The sequence below is a fragment of the Lissotriton helveticus genome, unplaced genomic scaffold (genome assembly GCF_964261635.1).
Source record: "Lissotriton helveticus unplaced genomic scaffold, aLisHel1.1 SCAFFOLD_1114, whole genome shotgun sequence".
Taxonomy (NCBI): Eukaryota; Metazoa; Chordata; class Amphibia; order Caudata; family Salamandridae; genus Lissotriton; species Lissotriton helveticus.
In genome coordinates this window covers 63,934-83,696 of record NW_027611751.1, presented here as the reverse complement: position 1 = coordinate 83,696, position 19,763 = coordinate 63,934, and the positions used below count along the sequence as shown (strand labels likewise).

At 44.4% G+C, this 19,763-nt stretch overlaps 1 protein-coding gene across 1 annotated transcript in view; it reads right to left on the bottom strand.

Annotated features, from left to right (window-relative positions):
* Positions 1-1,973: 1,973 nt before the first annotated feature.
* LOC144806647 (uncharacterized) overlaps positions 1,974-19,763 on the bottom strand; it is a 52,735-nt gene continuing 34,945 nt past the window's right edge. The window contains exon 3 of the mRNA XM_078672970.1: positions 1,974-12,386. Within this exon, the coding sequence (XP_078529096.1) occupies positions 8,948-11,017 (2,070 nt within the window). The 5' untranslated portion in view covers positions 11,018-12,386 and the 3' untranslated portion in view covers positions 1,974-8,947. The remainder of the gene's footprint in view (positions 12,387-19,763) is intronic.

Here is a 19,763-nt window from a genome sequence, read left to right as displayed (position 1 = left end):
TTATAATTTGGTTAGCTACAGACAGTCTTACGTAGTTATATAAATCCAGTATTTGTAAAGCGCACAGCTACCCAAAGGCATCCTGGCGCTGGGGGCCGCCGGGAAGATTAAGTAAACTATTGCCCAGAGTCGCATGGTGCTGGGCTGGGCTGACCTGTCTCCGGAGCCAGAGCCCCAGCGTCCAGCATCAGTCACCCCGGCTGCGGCACCACTCCTCAGAAACATCAGGCACGGTTCCCAATGGTCTAAAACACCTATCGACCTCGACCTTTTACGAAAGCAAAACCACAGAGGACAAAGTAACGTAAATAGCACGAACCAACAAAAACTTCAGAAAAAAATAAATGACGTGCAGTTCCGTATTCACGCTGCGGTCAGGTGCTGTGTGTTTTTTTACCTGCATGTAGCCAATCCGTTTGGGCTTTTCTTGGTGCGTGACCACCAACATGTTGTTCAGGTGAGAGAGAGTTTTCTTCCCAAACTCAGTCCACGGACTGAAGGCGAGTGACTCCTTCCTCGATTCAGAAAGGGTTCGACTCCTGCTCCAGGGTCTCACTTGTGATGTGGGTGCAAGTCAGGGCGCCCGTGTCAGGGAGGGTGGGTGCGAGTGAAACCAATCCTCCTGAGAGAGGGGGGTCTGTGTAGGCTGGGGGTACTGGATAGAGGCTGACGGCAGTGTGTGGGTGCAGGCGAGGGCTCACCGGGCGGCAGACCGCGTTCCCAGGGTCACGAGGTGGTACTAGCCTCTGCTGGTAGCCTGTCCTGGAGGAAGATGATGAGTCAGCCGCAGGGCTCCGTCTGTGCCTGTCCCTCCGTGGCCTTGGCGGCAGCTGATTAGGTGCTGATCTGAGGGGGCGGTGACGGGCAGCGAGATGAGTGGTGAGGATGGTGTGTTGCTAAAGGAAGGGACAGCCTGGGATGGAGGGAGAATGAAGGCAATGGTAATGGGATAGACAGAACGAGAAAAATGTTGCAAATATGGAGAGGGGAAATCAACGAAAGAAAGGATGGCAACGAGATAGGAAAACAGGAAATGAGACAAGCAAAATGGTGGCAGCAGCTGCGGATAAGCCCCGTCCTTTTCAGACAGGGGGGGCGAGCTCCGCCATGACACCACCACGTTTCTCCAAGGCGAAGCAGGAATGCCTCGGAAAAACACACGGTCATTTTGGGATTCCGGAGCATGTTTTTCGTTCTCTCCTCTTCCCATTGGCTGGAAGGTAAAATTCTACCCAATGGGAAGAGGAAAGAAAGAAAAGAGAAAGAATGTAAAAAAAACACCCCGAAACCCAAAAAGACGGGGCTTAAACGGAATGACGCCCCTCTCTTCCAATGGCTGGCCTCCATTTAGGAAGCCAGTCAATGGAGAAGAGGGGTGGGTTCAAGCCCCCATAATAAAAAACATAAAATCTCGACAGCGAGACTGCGCAAGCGCAGCCTTCGCTAGGCCGAGACGTAAAAAGCGGGTTTTAGGCGGGTGAGACCAGCTCTTATCTTTTTATAACTACTCTCTAATGACACTTTTTTGCATACGCTTAACTTTTTACTGGTCGCTGTTAGCCTCAGGTCAAGCTGAGATGAACTTCTGTACTGTAATTCATGAATTTTTATCTTGGGTTTTGATTAACTTAGACATATTATATTTGTCAATCTGTAACTTGGAAGATGGTTTATCATTTTGTAAATTACTTTTATCGTTTTCTTTTATAAAACCTAATAAGGTATGTTGATCATAATCACTAGGGGATTCATTTACAGGGTAGCATGGTATCCCTCACAATAACTCCAGGAGTCACAGTCCACACAATGTACATGCTTTGTTTCCCCTACTTCCAACCTTACATATACCCCCAATCACCTGCTGATGCCAATGTCGTCCTCCATCATCCCGCAGACTATATTTTTGGCCCCTTTGTAAGCGCCCATACAATTAAAATGCTGCAGTTGTAAATACATATCAACTACCATTTGTTGTGTTTGAAACATTTTATTGAATAATAAAACCTAATAAGCATAAGCCGATTATTAAAGCAAAACAAAATATCAGTTGCTATAGACATAATAGACAAAAGTTGTACATAAAAATCAAAATACTGTAACACAGCAAAGTTATGTAGAGCCCAATTATTAATTTCGGGTAATCTTTAAAGTTCAACAATAGAAACGTTCATGAAGAACAAGAAATACTAATTATTTTTTTAAGCAAAAAAGTCTGCACACTAAAATACTACGAGAAATATATTGAACAATGAACATTTCATGTGTAATTTGAATTCAATTTGAATATTTTAACCTCCTCAGCATTATTTGACTCATGATTACAACCTGAATGCTTTCTGGAAAGGAACCGCCTCATGGGGTTCAAAATCACATCTTTTCCAACAATAGGATTCCAATGATAAACTTTAATTTCAATTCAATTTATTGATTTAGGCCTTTTTGGAAATCAACAATTTTAAATATATACAAAATCCATACATTTTTGTGAAATTGTCACCTAAACTTTAATTCAATCCACATTCTAATGAAACACTTCCCATTCCAGCAAGCATCACAGGACCACTTGTTGTTATCTTCTTAATTAGTGATAATTTTTCAGATGGCAACAACAATAAATATGTTTAGAATTTTACCTCCGAAAGCAAAAACATACCATTTCTGAATCATGGTGCACAATAAAATGTAGGAACAGAAGGGCATCTTTTTAGTGAAGCATTCATTAAGGTTTGACCAGGCTTGAAACTAGAATTCCTGAACTTTTGGACATTTAAATGTCATATTTTAAAAGAGTTCAAACAGACCCAGCACGTGGTCCGCGAAAAATAGAAGATGAGTGAAAATGTACTGATAAGTAATCTATTAATGTAAAATACAGTGGTCAGGCAATGCTTGTGGATATAATCTATTCAGATTTTAACTCCATAGTTTGTTCAATAAATTGACTGAGCATAATACTTGAAGGTCCATCTCTCAGATCAGTTCTATTACAGTTTTAGTTGCGATAACACTAATAGAGATCATTGTTAAATAGAGTTTAAAAGCCATGGATGGAATTGATCCTTTGTCTAAATCTAGATTATTGTCTGCAATAGAAACCAGTACAGACAGATCAAATCTAAAAGGATTGAATATGTTTATTATAGCACTTTAGAATAAACCCAGAAAACGCGTAGGCCGACGCGTAAGCCAACGGACAGAGAGAAGGCGAAGAGCGATGATGCATCTTTGCCTTCTTTTTGTGCATCAACTTACTTGAGGAGTGCAAAGGCTTCGAAGAGGAATGGTGATGACTCAGCGACCTTCCTCTCGATGGGGATTCGAGCTGCGTGGAGTGGACTGCCAGGCTTCCAAATGCTTTCGGGACTGCTCGGGCAAAGACTTGAGGTTCATGGCTGGGCAGTCGGAGCAAGGCTTCGCATCGTGGTCGCGCTCCAGGAACCAAAGGCACACGAGATGACCGACATCAACTTGTGTCCAGAGTCACGTGCTACCACGAGGGATGTTTGAAAAAACACTGAAAAAAAGAGGTTGACCAAAGTCGAAAAAGGGTTCAGTAAAAAACTGACTCAAAGGCACGCCCTCTCCCGATCTGGGTTGGCTGGCGCGGAAAAAGACGGAAGTCAGCGCGCAAGTGTGGCATCTAAGTAGACACTGCGACGTCATCCCGGCGACTACGACGCCGGACACGGAGTCAACCGACCCCACCTACTGAAGCGCAGGTGTACTGCTAAGAAAACATTTCTCTGGATCCAGTCTGAAGCTTGGGGGTAATTCTAAGGTAAGGAATCTATAACTAATAGTCTCTCTTTCAGATAGAAGCATCCTGGGACCAGTTTCGGGGTAAAAGCCCTCATCGGCCAGGCTAGCTTGAATCCAGTGGCAAAGTAAGCAAGGGATCCATGTCTGGGCGTACCCTGCCAACTTAGGGCAAACAGAGCAAACACAAGGAGATGATGGACGAACGGCTGAAACCCAGATCTGTGACTCACCCCCAGTCACAGATCTGGGTTGAATTCATCATCGGTCTTAAGCTCACTTCTCCACCCGAGTTCAAGCCCAGCCATATAAAAATCAGTCTTAACCCTGTGTCTCATCCAGATCGAACTGCCAAGTCAGGTCTCAACTGGACTGGAAACAAGCATCCTGGGATTCAAGCTAGCCTGGCTGATGACGGATGTTAATCCGAAACCGGTCCCAGGATGCTGGTTTCCGGTCCATGGAAGACCTGGCTTGGCAGTGCGGTCTGGACTATTCCCATGAGGCACAGGGTCAAGACTGATTTGCATATGGCCTGGCCTGAACTGGGGGTGGCGAAGTGAGCTAAAGAACGATGATGGACTCAACCCAGATCTGTGTTTGGGGGTGAGTGTCTGAAAAGTTTCAGCACTCCGTTCATCATCTCCTGTTGTTTGCTGGTAAAACTTATTTCAAAAAGCAACCAGGTCTGCTCTACAGTACGTGCAACTAACAAAAAAACAACAGATATGAAATCACAATGGAAACCTTTACATTCTTTCAAATGAGGTTGCATAAACACAGAGAAATGAAAAAAGGGCAAGATCAACCACCTGCAAAGAAAGGGAAACTAAAAATGTTTGAAGCAAATTTGTACAAACCGAGTATAAATATAGGTGCAGAGAAATTCATTGCAGTCAGAAAAAAACAGAGAATAAGATCCGGTGACAAGGGGAAGATGAATTTCAAATACAAAGTCTGCCTTATGGTAACCCAACTGGATTAGGAAAAAGTCAGAGTAAAAGTGCGTAAGGAAAGTCCGAATTCAAACTAAAATCACCCTCAGCAAAAAAGGAAAATAAATACTGAAGCCTATGCACTATGCAATACTGGTGGTGCCAAAGAATGGAACAAACTGAACAGTTTGCAAAAAATCCACAAAGGAGGGAGAAAATAAATCAACTGGGAGAAAAAAATGAAACCTCGTCAATGCACGTTCTTAGAAAAGGTTTTTAAAAACACCCAAAAAAGGAATACAGTTTAAACAGGAATACAGTGGACGCATAAGAACTCATGATGTAAAAAGGATGAAACATGAATGCATGGGCTCAAAATCACAACAGAGCCCTCACCCCAAAACAATAAAAAACCTAAATATTTGAAATGGTTTTTGGCCGAATTTTATAAAATGTGCAGCAGGTGTCTTCAACCAGTCAATCGCGAGTTACCAGCAGCTCCCAGACACCACTAGATTAACTCACAGCTTTGAGTTAATTTTTAAGTAAGAACAAGGTAATATTTTCCTTTTAAAGTTAAGGGAAGGCTGTGTTTATTTTATATTATCATCATCTGGCTGCAGCTAGCAGAGTCTGATAATGTTAATGTAATTTTTTTTATCAAGCACACAATTACCAAAAAGGCATCTTGGCACTAGTGTCATTTGAAACCTGACAGTAGGGGATATAAAATACCTAAATATTTGCCTAGCAGTTAGATGAGAACATTAAACTATGGGCTGAAAAGAAAAGACTTAAGTTCCTTCCTGAACTTCAATAGTTTAGGCTGACATTAAATGACTGGATAGAGTTCCACCATTTGGAAGTGGAGTAGAAGAAACGTCTTCCTCCCCAATGGACACTTTTTATTCTGGGTATACATATCTGCCTAGTATTGCTGGACCATAGAGTACGAGAAGGGGCATATCATTTGAACATCTTGTAGGAAGCGAGGGCCAACCTGATGCAGTGCCTTATGGTAAGGCTTTGAATGTAATTCTTTCCCTAATAGGCAGCCAATGGAAGTCATAAATGGCTTCAAAGGCTGAGCAGAATTTGGGGAGGTTCTTCAGCACTCTTGCTGCCACATTTTGGACTGTTTGCAACTTATTGAGAAGACAACTGGGAGCCCATATAAAGATCAATAAAATAATCCATTTTAGATACCACAAGAACCAGGATGACACTTTTCCTAAGCTCCATGGGAAGGAAGGGCAAGATTTTCTTTGAATGTTTTAACATAAGGTAACAGGAAGAGGTTACCTGATTGGAGTGGTCAATGAAAGTGAGTTTTGAGTCAAAGACGACTACCCAAATTTCTAGCCTTCTGGGCTGGGAGTGGAAGGGGCTCGAGACTGTGTGGCCTCCAAAAGGTGTTCCAGAAGGAATCCTTACCAAATAGCACTATTTTGTGCATCCAATTTTAAGAAATTCTTCTGCATCCAATTAGCGATGCTAGTCATACTTGTTCTAAAATCCTTTGCCACTTTTTCAGGTTCTGCAGTAACCGATACCACTATTTGGGTATCACTGGCATAAAAGAATGCAGAGAACCAGCAGGATCGAACTAGTTCAATTAATGTAGTGCTGTAGGCATTAGGCAAAGTCTAACTTATTGAAGATCCCCTAGACCCCACAAGGAAGTGAAAATGGGGCAAAGGTAAAATCTTCCAAAGGTACCAATTGCCCTCTGTTTGACAAAAACAACCTGGTCAGTTTCAGACCAGTACTGTTGATGCTTATATTTTCTAAACGGCTTACCAAAGAGAAATGGGTAACCGTATCAAATAAAGCCAAAAGATCCAATTAGATCAAGGCTGCATTAATCTCCTCTATCTATAATGGATCTGATGTCTTCAGTCACTGCCGATAAGGTTGACTCTGTACAGTAGTAAGGTCTAAACTCGTGTTGAGCAGGATCCAGACAGTCCGTATTTTCGAAGACGGTGGTGATCTCCTGATTCATGGCCTTTTCTAAAATTTCATCGGGAAGAGAAAAGACCAATTTGGATCTGTAATACTTTACATCTTAGGGATCGAGGGAAGGAGTCTTTAGAAGTGGCAAAATCGATGCCTTTTTCCAAGCATCTGGAAAAAAGACAGATATTGCAACCCCCACCCAAACTGACCCCTACCCTACCATGGTATGGGCAAATTGGAGAGGCGCCGATCTACCGTCCTGATGAGACCACGGTAATTAACTGGAAGGGTCGAAACATTGACTATACAGGGACTATTTCATATAAATTATGTCTTCTAAGAATCGCCTTTGCTTAAGTTGTATTGTACGAAAGTATTTACAGCCCTGTTTTTGTGTACAAAATGTGGATCGGACTGTTTTATCATCATATCACTTTCATCTTGAGCACTGCGCAGTCATCACTCAACGATTTATATATACCCTTGCTGCTGAGAATACAATTAGAATTTTTGGAAATGAAAAGACTTAATCTGAATTCTAATCATGATAAAAATGGTGAATTAATATCTGCCCAGGGCCTGCATATGTGATACAGACCCGTGAGATAGTGAACTCATAGACCTCTGTAGTTGTTCACAGAGCGCATGGAAAGTGCTTATAGGAGTCTCCGCTTGTCACTTCTGGAGCAGAATGATGTCGACACTGAGCTGGATGTTGTCTCCTACTCTGCTTTAAAGTTGGAGGACCCAGTCTGGCGTGTGGGGGATATTCACAAGGTGAGGAATCTGCAGGTACAGGAGTATCCACCAGAAAGAGCGTTACGAAGGCAAGTAACTGGTTTGTTATGTTTTCATGGTGTCGTATATTATCTCATTCTGGGTGGTGAACTCTGCTCGCGGAGTTTTCCGCGGAGCTCGCATAGATCCTAAAAACTCCGGTTCATGAAGCATAGCAAGGTTTTTTCTACGCTCGCGCTCTTCAACGTCATGTGCTGGAGCGGGGAAAATCCACCTCCTGATGAGATTTTAACTTGCTCGCGCCCGCCATGGTCTAGTTGGCGAGCAAAATCAACCTCCTGGGGCTATTTCTCAAAGCGGGTGGTCGGATTTTTCAATGCGAGTGGTCGCGGCAGGTCACAACCACTCGCGTTGAGAAACCTTCCTTCACATTGACAAAGCTGCCGCTCGAGTAGAAGCAGCTGCACCCTCTTGCGCTGCACATGGTGCCATTCGTGATTATTTTTACAGGGCGGGACAAACACCAGGAGATCAAAATCACCAAAAACGGCATGACCCTTACGCACTCCACTGCTAGTGGAACTCCGCGTAGACCGCCAGAGTTTTTTATCACTTTGCAGAGTTCCTCATTGAGGAACTCTGCATAGGCTTAATCTTATCGTGAAAATATAGATATCAGTCATATGTTAAGAAACAAGGGTGAGTAGAAACCTTTTGGGTGGAGTAAAATTTAAGACATTATTATTGTGATTTTTTTAGTAATCAGTTGATTTTTGCAACCACTGACACTTCTTTGTCTAAAGTAAAGACCTTGAGAGTAGTGTAACTTTCAGATACTCAAATTGTGGATTCTGTTGCAATTAAAAATATTTCCAGGCCTGAAATTTCTTTGGAGGTTGCATGTGGGCAGCCTAAGTTATCCTGCAGGAGTTTTTTGATGAATCCTATTACAACTACAATATGTGCTCTCTCATGTAAAGTCAGATTGTTAGAAGCTTTTCTGCAACTCAAGATACGCCTTATTTTTCACCTCATGTGGATGTATTTCTCATGTTTAGTGAGATCTCCTTTCTGAGTAAAATGTTTCTGGCTTTCTCCACCTGTATAAGGCTTTAGTCCAGTGTGACTTCTCTCTTGTGAAGTGACATAGTTTTCAAGACTAAACCTTATCTGACATTCAGAAAACACATAAGGCTTTTATTCCCTCGTGTGAGTTCGCTCATGTCAAGTGAGAAGTAATTTGTAACCAATACTTTGCTTGCATTTCGAGCACTCATAAGGTTTTACCCCAGAGTGGCATCTCTCATGAAGCATAACACTGTCTTTCAGATTCAAGCTTTTATGACATAAGGATTTTCTCCAGTGTCAATTTTCTCATGGTGAGATACCGTTTTTCTCTGCAGCTTTTCTGGCATTCAGAGCACTCATAAGGTTTTCCATCAGTATAGAGTCGTTTATGGTTAGTGAGGCTGTGCCTATCAAATAGGAATTTCTGGCATTCACAGCATTGGTAATGTTTTACCCCTGTGTGCGTCTGCTCATGAAGAGTGAAATTGAGTTTAAAATTGATGCTTTTCTGGCATTCGGAGAACTGAATTATTTAGATGGTGTGTTTTCTTATGGCGCTTGTAACCATCTCTACCGCTGAATCTTTTCTGACATTTAGAGCACTGATAATTTTTTTCACCAGTATGGATTTTCACATGTTCAGTGAGATGAGATTTTTGGCTGAAACATTTTTGGCATTCGGAGCACTGATAAGGTTTTTCCCCAGTGTGGATTCTTATATGGTAAGTGAGACTGCGTTTTTCACTGAAACATTTCTGGCATTCAGAGCACTGAAAAGGTTTTTCCCCAGTGTGGGTTCTTATATGATGAGCGAGACTGTTTTTTCCAATGAAACATTTGTGGCATTCAGAGCACTGATAAGGTTTTTCCCCAGTGTGGGTTCTTATATGCTGAGTGAGACTTCTTTTTTGAATGAAACATATCTGGCATTCAGAGCACTGATAAGGTTTTTCCCCAGTGTGGGTTCTTATATGATGAATGAGACTGTTTTTTTGACTGAAACCTTTGTGGCATTCAAAGCACTGATAAGGTTTTTCCCCAGTGTGGGTTCTTATATGCTGAGTGAGACTGCTTTTTTCACTGAAACATTTGTCGCATTCAGTGCACTGATAACGTTTTACCCAAGTGTGAATCCTTGTATGTTTAGTGAGTCTCATTTTGTCACTGAAACATCTCTGGCATTCAGAGCACTGATAAGGTTTTTCCCCAGTGTGGAATCTCACATGTGCAGTTAGAAGTGATTTAAGTTTGAAATATTTTGGGCATTCAGAGCACTTATAAGGTTTTTCCACAGTGTGGGTTATTGTATGTTGAGAAAGACTTCCTTTGTCACTGAAACATTTCTGGCATTCAGAGCACTGATAGGGGTTTTCCCCAGTGTGGGTCAATATATGCAGCATGAGATGTCTTTTTTCACTGAAACATTTCTGGCATTCAGAGCACTGATTAGTTTTTTCCCCAGTGTGGGTTTGTATATGCAGCGTGAGATGTCTTTTTTCACTGAAACATTTCTGGCATTCAGAGCACTGATAAGGTTTTTCCCCAGTGTGGAACCTCACATGTGCAGTTAGAAGTGATTTAAGTTTGAAATCTTTTGGGCATTCAGGGCACTGATAAGGTTTTTCCCCAGTGTGCGTTCTTGTATGGTGAGTGAGATAGCTTCTTTCACTGAAACATTTGTGGCATTCAGTGCACTGATAACATTTTTCCCCAGAGTGGATCTTTGTATGCCGTGTGAGACTACTTTTTATACTGAAACATTTCTGGCACTCAGAGCACTGATAAGGTTGTTCCACAGAATGGGTTATTGTATGTCGAGAAAGACTTTGTTTGTTATAAAACCTTTCCTGGCATTCAGAGCACTGATAAGGTTTTTCCCCAGTGTGGAATCTCAAATGTGCAGTTAGAAGTGATTTACGGTTGAATTGTTTTGGGCATTCAGAGCACTGATAAGGGTTTTCTCCAGAGTGGATTCTTGTATGTTCAATTAGTCTGCTTTTGCAACTGAAACATTTCTGGCATTCAGAGCACTGAAAAGGTTTATCCCCAGTGTGGGTTCTTCTATGCCGAGTGAGACTGTTTTTGTCAATGAAACATTTCTGGCAAACCATGCACTGATAAGGTTTATTCCCAGTGTGGATTATTCTATGACGAGTGAGACTGGTTTTGTAAATGAAACATTTCTGGCATTCAGAGCACTGGTAAGGTTTTTTGCCAGAGTGGGTTATTACATGTCGAGAAAGACTTTGTTTGTTACAAAACCTTTCCTGGCATTCAGAGCACTGATAAGGGTTTTCCCCAGAGTGGATTCTCATATGTTCAGTGAAATAAGATTTACGGTTGAAACTTTTTTGGCATTCACCGCACTGGTAAAGTTTTTCCAAAGAGTGGGTTAATGCATGTCGATATAGGCTCGGTTTGATACTAAACCTTTTCTGGCATTCAGCGCACTGATAAGGTTTTTCTCCAGTGTGGATTCTCATATGCTCAGTGAGATAAGATTTACGCCTGAAACTTTTTTGGCATACATTGCACTGAGAGTGGTTTCCCCCAGTGTGCATTCTGTCAAATTCTGTGAGATAAGATTTATGGCTGTATCTTTTTTGGCACAGGTAACTTTTTTCCCCAACTTCGGTTATTTTGCCTCGATTGAGGCGGGTTTGAACACTGAATATGTTCTCACAGTCCGTGTTTTTATAAGGTTTATTCCTAGAGTTAATATCTCTATGTTTAGTATTCTCTTGCTTATATGCCACGGTAAGGGTGAACCTGATTTTAGAGTTGGGCTTGTTTAGATAATGTTCAGCACTTATCTCTAAAAGAAATTGTGTGTAATCTTCTTAACACTTGAATTGAGCAAAATGTCTGGAAGCAGCCCTGTAACACATGTTGACATTTTTCTACCAGATAATAGTCTTTAGGTGATAGCCTATCCGGCAGCAACTTATTTTGTGACTGAAGTTTTTCTCAAGTCTATTTGAATAGGTTCTTAGCAATGCAGTAATAAGGTGTTAGTCTGATATTTAATTAATAAACTGATAAGTACCTTTTTGCACTGACGTAAAGGCAGTAACTGAGAGGGTTAGACCGTGCACAGTAATATTGAAAATCATTAGTCGCAGAACATCAGCTCCTTTTACCAATTCTATGTTTGGTGTAAGGTTAAGGTTTGTAGTCCTGAAGATGAGGATTTATTTACATTAGCTATAGCGCCACGGTGCTCCTTTAATCCATTTTTATATTTAACAGTTTTACATATAACTCCTGCACAACAGATAATGTTGAGGCGATTTACATAGAATTACAGAACAGTACTCAATAAAAAGGAAACAATCTGAGATGGTCATGAACACAATAAAATGGTGAACTTTTAAGGTTTTCGCAAGAGTGAGCAGAGTGGGCCGAGGTGTTATATCCCGAGGTAGATAGTCTCAAACTTGCGAAACTGGTTAAAACGGTTGTTGAACAAAGGTGATTTTCCAATCTTTTGGTTGTTAACGTGTCAGCTTCAGAGTCTTCTTTCAGCGTCTTTTCTTTGCGATATCCAGAAGAAACTTTTGTTGTAACTTTCTTTGATGCAGTGTGTGCTTCCTCTCTAGAATTACATGATGCTTTAGATGAACGTTATTCTGTCATGCTGAGGCAATTGATCTTTCTGATAATATTTCAGATGAGGATGCTGAAGTGGTCTTTCTAAATTATTTCTGATGCTGTGTGCACAGAAATGCCTTTGCTCTGGGTTAATGAAAAGCAAAATTAGAGACTTCACTTACAGGTATAGTACTTTCCTCGACACACTTAGATATTTGGAAAATGTTTAAACGTAGAATGCTGGATGTCCTTCAGTTTTTCAAAATAATCCTTCTTATGGCACTGACATTCAGTTGCTTAGTGCTAAATCTTGCTTTCTTCGTCCGTAATTTCAATCACCTAAAGTATTAAAATTAAATAGTTAATACATGTACATTTCCAAAAATATAATGTACAAGCCAAATCAATGCAGAATTTTGAAAATGTTGAGCTGTTTTTCAGACAGAGCATAGTGTGGAATGGTAGCATGAGAGTACTTGGATGTAGGAGTGAGGATTTGTAGAATTTTACATTTTTTATTAAGGATACATGTACCCAATGGAGTTGTAACATAGAATCCCAAAGACAAATATTAAAGTCGTATGGACTGGCACCAAACAGATATATACTATTAATTAATTTGTAATGCAGATTTCTGGGAACGGAATGACTCCTCCACGGACAACAGGCGTTTTACCCTGCCCTGAGTTACCACCTACTTGTAGCTGGTATCCTGACTTTTGAGTTTTGGCAAATCTCAAGCAAATTTCAAGCAAAGCTATTGTGTGCTGCAAGGATTATGCCTAGACCAATCCCTCAACTATGGTCCAGAGTATGAATCAAGGCGTACTTTCATGTGTTCATTTTATTCCACTTGATTATCAGTTGTTAGGTTTTTCTGCACCTGGATTTACTGGGTGCAGAAAATCAGGACACAATTTTTTTCCAGACAGAAAAATTAGACTGAAAAGACACATAAGACTCTGGGTGCAGCAGAAGCAGCCAAGACTTATGCTGTTTTTTATCTAACTGGGGGAAACACACAATTCTTCCCTCTGTTGGTGTTCACAGTCGTTGTCGGCCTGTAATTCGGCAGAGCGTATCGAGTAGAGGCGAGGGGCCGAGCCGAGCAGGAGTTGACAAGCAAGCGGAGAGGAGTCTGGGACGACTGCCAGGGTTTGCTTTGTGACCGGTTCCCACTGCCGAAGGTTTCTCCCGCTTCACCCGCGTCCTGTTATACGGGCTCTTTAAGTTCTATGGATCGCTGTGGGGGCAGGAACGTCCGCCGCCGGCACCGCTGTGCTAAGGCGCTGCTGGTGCTGCTCGTGCGGCGGCCGCTGCAGGGGTCAAAGGAAGCTTGGCCTGCGGTGCTGCTGGTGCGGCGGCTGCTCCAGGGCACAGAGGCACAGAGGAGCACAGAGGGCACAGAGGAGCCTTGGACTGCCGCCTGATTTTACGTATATACCAAGCATTGAGCAGAGCAGAGCTGAGCCGAGGAGCGGAGGGAAGTGCCTACATCTGCCATCTGTAGTGGGACTGTCTCGGGATCCCGCTCTTGCTCCTCAAGGATTGCCAGCATTCTCCCTTGTACTCTTGACAGCGACGAATAGCAACGAACAAGCAATGAACAGTGAGTAGTGAGTGACAAGTTGAAAGAGGTGTGTGGCGAGTACTTAAGGTTGATCTGTCCGTAAGTCGCTGAGACATTGGAGTCTGTAATAAGTCTGTAATACAAAGTCTGAGAAATTATGCAAAGGGGAAAGTGACAATAGACTTTGACCCTGTTGAAGCACCCCTCGACCCCTGAATTACTCTGCATGCCTAGACTACAGCACTACCCGGAGCTGGGATATTAACCCCTTGAGTGCTCATGACGAGCTGAGCTCGTCATGGCACACAGTGCACATGTGCTCATAATGAGCCCAGCTCATCATGACACCCAGAACCGGAAATCCCTCTGGTGCGGGCACCAGAGGGATTCCCTTTTCTCCCCCAAAGCCTCAGCTCCCGAGACCCCCTCTGGTTTCCCTGAAATGACGATCAGCGTGCACGTCGCGCTGACGTCATTTCAGTGAAACCGAAACTGAAATGAGCCTAGAGGCTCATTTTCAGTTAGAGTTTCTACATGCTCAGGGGGCTAACTCAGGAAAGGTATCGTTGGAAAGGGCAGACTCTCCCCTTTCCAATGGTACCCCTCCTTAGTGGATCCCTGCTTGGCGATCCCCAAGCAGGGATCCACCCACTAGGCACCAGGAAGGGGGGAGCAGCCTCTGGGCAAGAGCCTTCGCTCCACCATAAAAATGTTGGCATCATTAGTCTTTCTGCCCCCTTGGGGGGATAGATGGGGGCAGTAGCCCCCAATCTGCCCCCCGGTGGGTAGAAAGTCCACTGGACACCAGGGATTTTTTATGGGATATGGATTAGGGGTGGGGGCTGCCCAAAAAGGGCATGCCGATGCCCCCACCCCTCAGCCACAATAATTACAGTCTTTCTGCACCCCCTGGGGGACAGATAGGGCAGTAGCCCCTAATCTGCCCCCCGGGGGGCAGAAAGCTCATTAAATGACACAGATTTTGTTTTTGCACCATTTTCTTTTAGAGTGGGGGCTGCCCGAAATGGGCACGCCAATGCCCCCACCCAAGCCACCAGTACAGCCTTTCTGCCCCCCCTGGGATGCAGAGTGGGCAGTAGCCACCAATCTTCCCCCCAAGGGGGGCAGAAAGCCCACTAAGCGCCAGGGATTTTGTTTTTGCACCATTTTTTTTAGGGTGAGGGCTGCTTGTAACGGCCAAGCCAATGCCCCCACCCGCGCCACCATTACAGCCTTTCTGCCCCCCTGGGGGGCTGTAGCCCCCAATCTGCACCCCTGGGGGGGGTAAAAATCCCACTAGAAGCCAGGGTTATTTCGGGGCAAATCTGAATTAGGGTGGGGGCTGCCCAAAATGGGCATGCCTATGCCCCACCTCCTCCCTGGCAAAAAATTACAGCCTTCATGCCCCCCCTGGGGGGGCAGATGGAGCACTAGACACCAGGGATTTTTTTGGGCACATTTTTATTAGGGTGGGGACATTGGCATGCCCGTTTTTGGCAACCCCCAACCTAATTAGAATTAGCTCAAAAAAATCCCTGGCGTCTAGTAGGCTTCCTGCTCCCCCTGGGAGGCAGATGGGGGCATTAGCAAAAAGCCCACTAGTCGCCAGGGATTTATTTTTTGGCAAATTTGAATTAGGATGGGGATGCCCAAAACAGACATGCCCATGCCCCCACCCACTTCCCTGCAAATATTACAGCCTTCCTGCCCCCCGGGGGGGGGGGAAGCCCAGTAGACGCCAGGGATTTTTGGGGCAAATTTTAATTAGGGTGAGGGCATTGGCATGCCCGTTTTGGGCAGCCCCCACCCTCATTAAAATTTGACCAAAAAACTCCCTGGTGTCTAGTGGACTTTCAGACTCCCTGAGGGGCAGGTTGGGGCATTAGCCCCCAATCTGCCCCCCGGGGTGCAAAAAGCCCACTAGACCCCAGGGATTTTTGGGAAATTTTGTATTAGGGTGGGGGCATTGGCATGCCCATTTTTGGCAACCCCTACCCTAATTAAAATGTCCTCAATAAAATCCCTGGCGTCTAGTAGGCTTTCTGCCCCCCTGGGGGGTAGATGGGGGTATTAGCCCCCAATCGGAACCCCCGGGGGAGCGAAAAGCCCACTAGTTGCCAGGGATTTTTTTAGGCAAATTAGAATTAGGGTGGGAGCTGGCCAAAACAGGTGTGTTCATGCCCCCACTCCCTCCTCCGCAAAACTTATAGCCTTCCCGCCTTTCCTAGGGGCAGATGGGGGCATTAGCCGCCAATATGCCCCCCAGGGGGGCAAACAGTAGACGCCAGGGAGTTTTTTGGGCACATTTTAATTAGGGTGAGGGCATTGGCATGCCCGTTTTGGGCAGCCCCCACCCTCATTAAAATTTGCCCAAAAAACTCCCTGGCGTCTAGTGGACATTCAACCCCCCGGGGGGGGCAGATTGGTGGCATTAGCACCCAATCTGCCCATCCGGGAGGGGCAAAAAGCCCTGTAGACGCCAGGGTTTTTTTGGGAAAAATAAAACACATAAGCTGATGGACGGAATGTTGCACATTGGCAAAATATTCACCCACAACCACAGATCTGGGTTTAATCCATCGTTATTTTGCTCACCACGCCACACCAGTTCAGACATGGCACTATGCAAATCACTCTTGACCCTGTGCCTCATGTTTTAAAAAATGTATAGGTTTGCTAGGTTTCCCTAGGTGCTGGCAGGGCTAGGGTTCAAAAACTACAGCTAGGCACTTTGTCGAAAAAGGGTTATTTTTCAATGCGAAACTGAGGTGGGACCATGTTGCGTTTTGCGTCGTTTCCTGTCGCAGGCACTAGGCCGACCCAAACAACTACGGTACCATTTTTCTCATAAGACTTTGGTGAATGCGGGGTGGGTGAAAATTTGTGGATCCAGCAGATTCCAGAACTTTTCTCCACAGAAATGTGGGGGAAAATGTGTTTTTCTTGGCAATTTTTTAGGTTTGCAAGTGATTCTGGGTAACAGAACCTGGTGGGAGGGAGTCAAGTCACCCCATCCTGGATTCCCCTGGGTGTCTAGTTTTCAAAACTGTATAGGTTTGCTAGGTTTCCCTAGGTGCCGGCAGAGCTAGGATTAAAAAACTACAGCTAGGCACTTTGCCAAAAAAGGGTCATTTTTCATTGCAAAATTAAGGTGTGACCACCTTGCGTTTTGCGGTGTTTCCTGTCGCATGCACTAGGCCGACCCACACAAGTGAGGTACATTTTTCTTATAAGACTTTGGGGAGCGCGGGGTGGGTGGAAATTTGTGGATCCACACAGATTCCAGAACTTTCCACCACAGAAATGTGGGGAAAAATGTGTTTTTTTGTACAATTCTTTATGTTTGCATGGGATTCTGAGTAACAGAACCTGGTGGGAGGGAGTCATGTCACCCCCTCCTGGATTCCCCTGCGTGTACAGTTTAAAAAAATGTATAGGTTTGCTAGGTTACCCTAGGTGCTGGCAGGGCTAGGGTTCAAAAACGACAGCTAGGCACTTTGTTGAAAAAGGGTTATTTTTCAATGCGAAACTGAGGTGGGACCATGTTGCGTTTTGCGCCGTTTCCTGTCGCAGGCACTAGGCCGACCCAAACAACTAAGGTACCATTTTTCTCATAAGACTTTGGGGAATGCGGGGTGGGTGAAAATTTGTGGATCCAGCAGATTCCAGAACTTTTCTCCACAGAAATGTGGGGGAAAATGTGTTTTTCTTGGCAATTTTTTAGGTTTGCAAGTGATTCTGGGTAACAGAACCTGGTGGGAGGGAGTCAAGTCACCCCATCCTGGATTCCCCTGGGTGTCTAGTTTTCAAAACTGTATAGGTTTGCTACGTTTCCCTAGGTGCCGGCAGAGCTAGGATTAAAAAACTACAGCTAGGCACTTTGCCAAAAAAGGGTCATTTTTCATTGCAAAATTAAGGTGTGACCACCTTGCGTTTTGCGGTGTTTCCTGTCGCATGCACTAGGCCGACCCACACAAGTGAGGTACATTTTTCTTATAAGACTTTGGGGAGCGCGGGGTGGGTGGAAATTTGTGGATCCACACAGATTCCAGAACTTTCCACCACAGAAATGTGGGGAAAATGTGTTTTATTGTACAATTCTTTATGTTTGCAAGGGATTCTGAGTAACAGAACCTGGTGGGAGGGAGTCATGTCACCCCCTCCTGGATTCCCCTGCGTGTACAGTTTAAAAAAAGTATAGGTTTGCTAGGTTACCCTAGGTGCTGGCAGGGCTAGGGTTCAAAAACTACAGCTAGGCACTTTGTTGAAAAAGGGTTATTTTTCAATGCGAAACTGAGGTGTGACCATGTTGCGTTTTGCGCCGTTTCCTGTCGCAGGCACTAGGCCGACCCAAACAACTAAGGTACCATTTTTCTCATAAGACTTTGGGGAATGCGGGGTGGGTGAAAATTTGTGGATCCACGCAGATTCCAGAACTTTCCACCACAGAAATGTGTGGGAAAATGTGTTTTTTTGGCAATTTTTAGGTCTTGTGACCTACAATGCGCGCAAGCGCATTGAGGGATCGAGAATTCAAGTGCTCAAAATCCTCATGAAACCACCAGCTTTTTGCTGGCGTTTTCATGAAGTTCACGGGCCACAGGCACGTGCTTTTGGGCCATAAACTTGCATAGCCAGCTTCCCCCAGGCCGTAGCAGCACTCCTCCCACACCAGCACCTCCCCTCGCAAACACAGCCTTTACTTCTCCTCCCCTAACTTTGCCGTCAGAACTCTGCTCTCCCCTCAGGCGCCGTGACATACTTCAAAGGCTTATCACTTCACACGGCCGCAGGCCGTGCAACCAGAGCACTTCAGTTGGTGCGCAGCCCCCCTCCCAGCACTGCCTTGTTTTCCCTTTCTTTTCTTTTTCTTTACATTTCCTTTTAACCGTTTTACTTGGTCGTTAGTCGTTTATTAGAAGATTCTTAAACTATCAACAACAATTACAATACAGCAGCTGAAACAACAGCACTTTGAAATCGAGCGTTTTGTGTTTTTTTACAATATATTTAGTATTGTTAAGTTGTACTGTTTTCTTCTCCTTTCTGCTACCCAGGCTCCGCATTTCACCCATTGAAATAACTTTAGAGCAGCATAAAAGGGTATACAAACAAAGTAATGTAACTAAACAGAACATATATTCTTAACTAAATGTGGCATATACATGGATAATATATGGAACGTATGTAAGCATAACATACCATATGTAAAGTGCAGAGTGCAGATTCAGAGTGCAGTGTGCAGAGGGCAGATGGTGAGTGCAGATTGTGGGTGCAGATTGTGGGTGCAGATTGTGGGTGCAGATTGTGCGTGCAGATTCAGAGTGCAGATTCAGAGTGCAGATTCAGAGTGCAGATTGTGGGTGCAGATTCAGAGTGCAGATTCAGGGTGCAGATTGTGGGTGCAGATTGTGGGTGCAGATTGTGGGTGCAGATTGTGGGTGCAGATTCAGAGTGCAGATTCAGAGTGCATATTGTGGGTGCAGATTGTGGGTGCAGATTGTGGGTGCAGATTGTGGGTGCAGATTCAGAGTGCAGATTGTGGGTGCAGATTGTGGGTGCAGATTGTGGGTGCAGATTCAGAGTGCAGATTCAGAGTGCAGATTCAGAGTGCAGATTGTGGGTGCAGATTGTGGGTGCAGATTGTGGGTGCAGATTCAGAGTGCAGATTGTGGGTGCAGATTGTGGGTGCAGATTGTAGGTGCAGATTGTGGGTGCAGATTCAGAGTGCAGATTCAGAGTGCAGATTGTGGGTGCAGATTGTGGGTGCAGATTGTGGGTGCAGATTGTGGGTGCAGATTCAGAGTGCGGATTGTGGGTGTGGATTGTGGGTACAGATTGTGGGTGCAGATTGTGGGTGCAGATTATGGGTGCAGATTCAGGGTGCAGATTCAGAGTGCAGATTGTGGGTGCAGATTGTGGGTGCAGATTGTGGGTGCAGATTGTGGGTGCAGATTCAGAGTGCAGATTGTGGGTGCAGATTGTGGGTGCAGATTTAGAGTGCAGATTCAGGGTGCAGATTGTGGGTGCAGATTTCAGGGTGCAGATTCAGAGTGCAGATTGTGGGTGCAGATTGTGGGTGCAGATTGTGGGTGCAGATTCAGGGTGCAGATTCAGGGTGCAGATTGTGGGTGCAGATTGTGGGT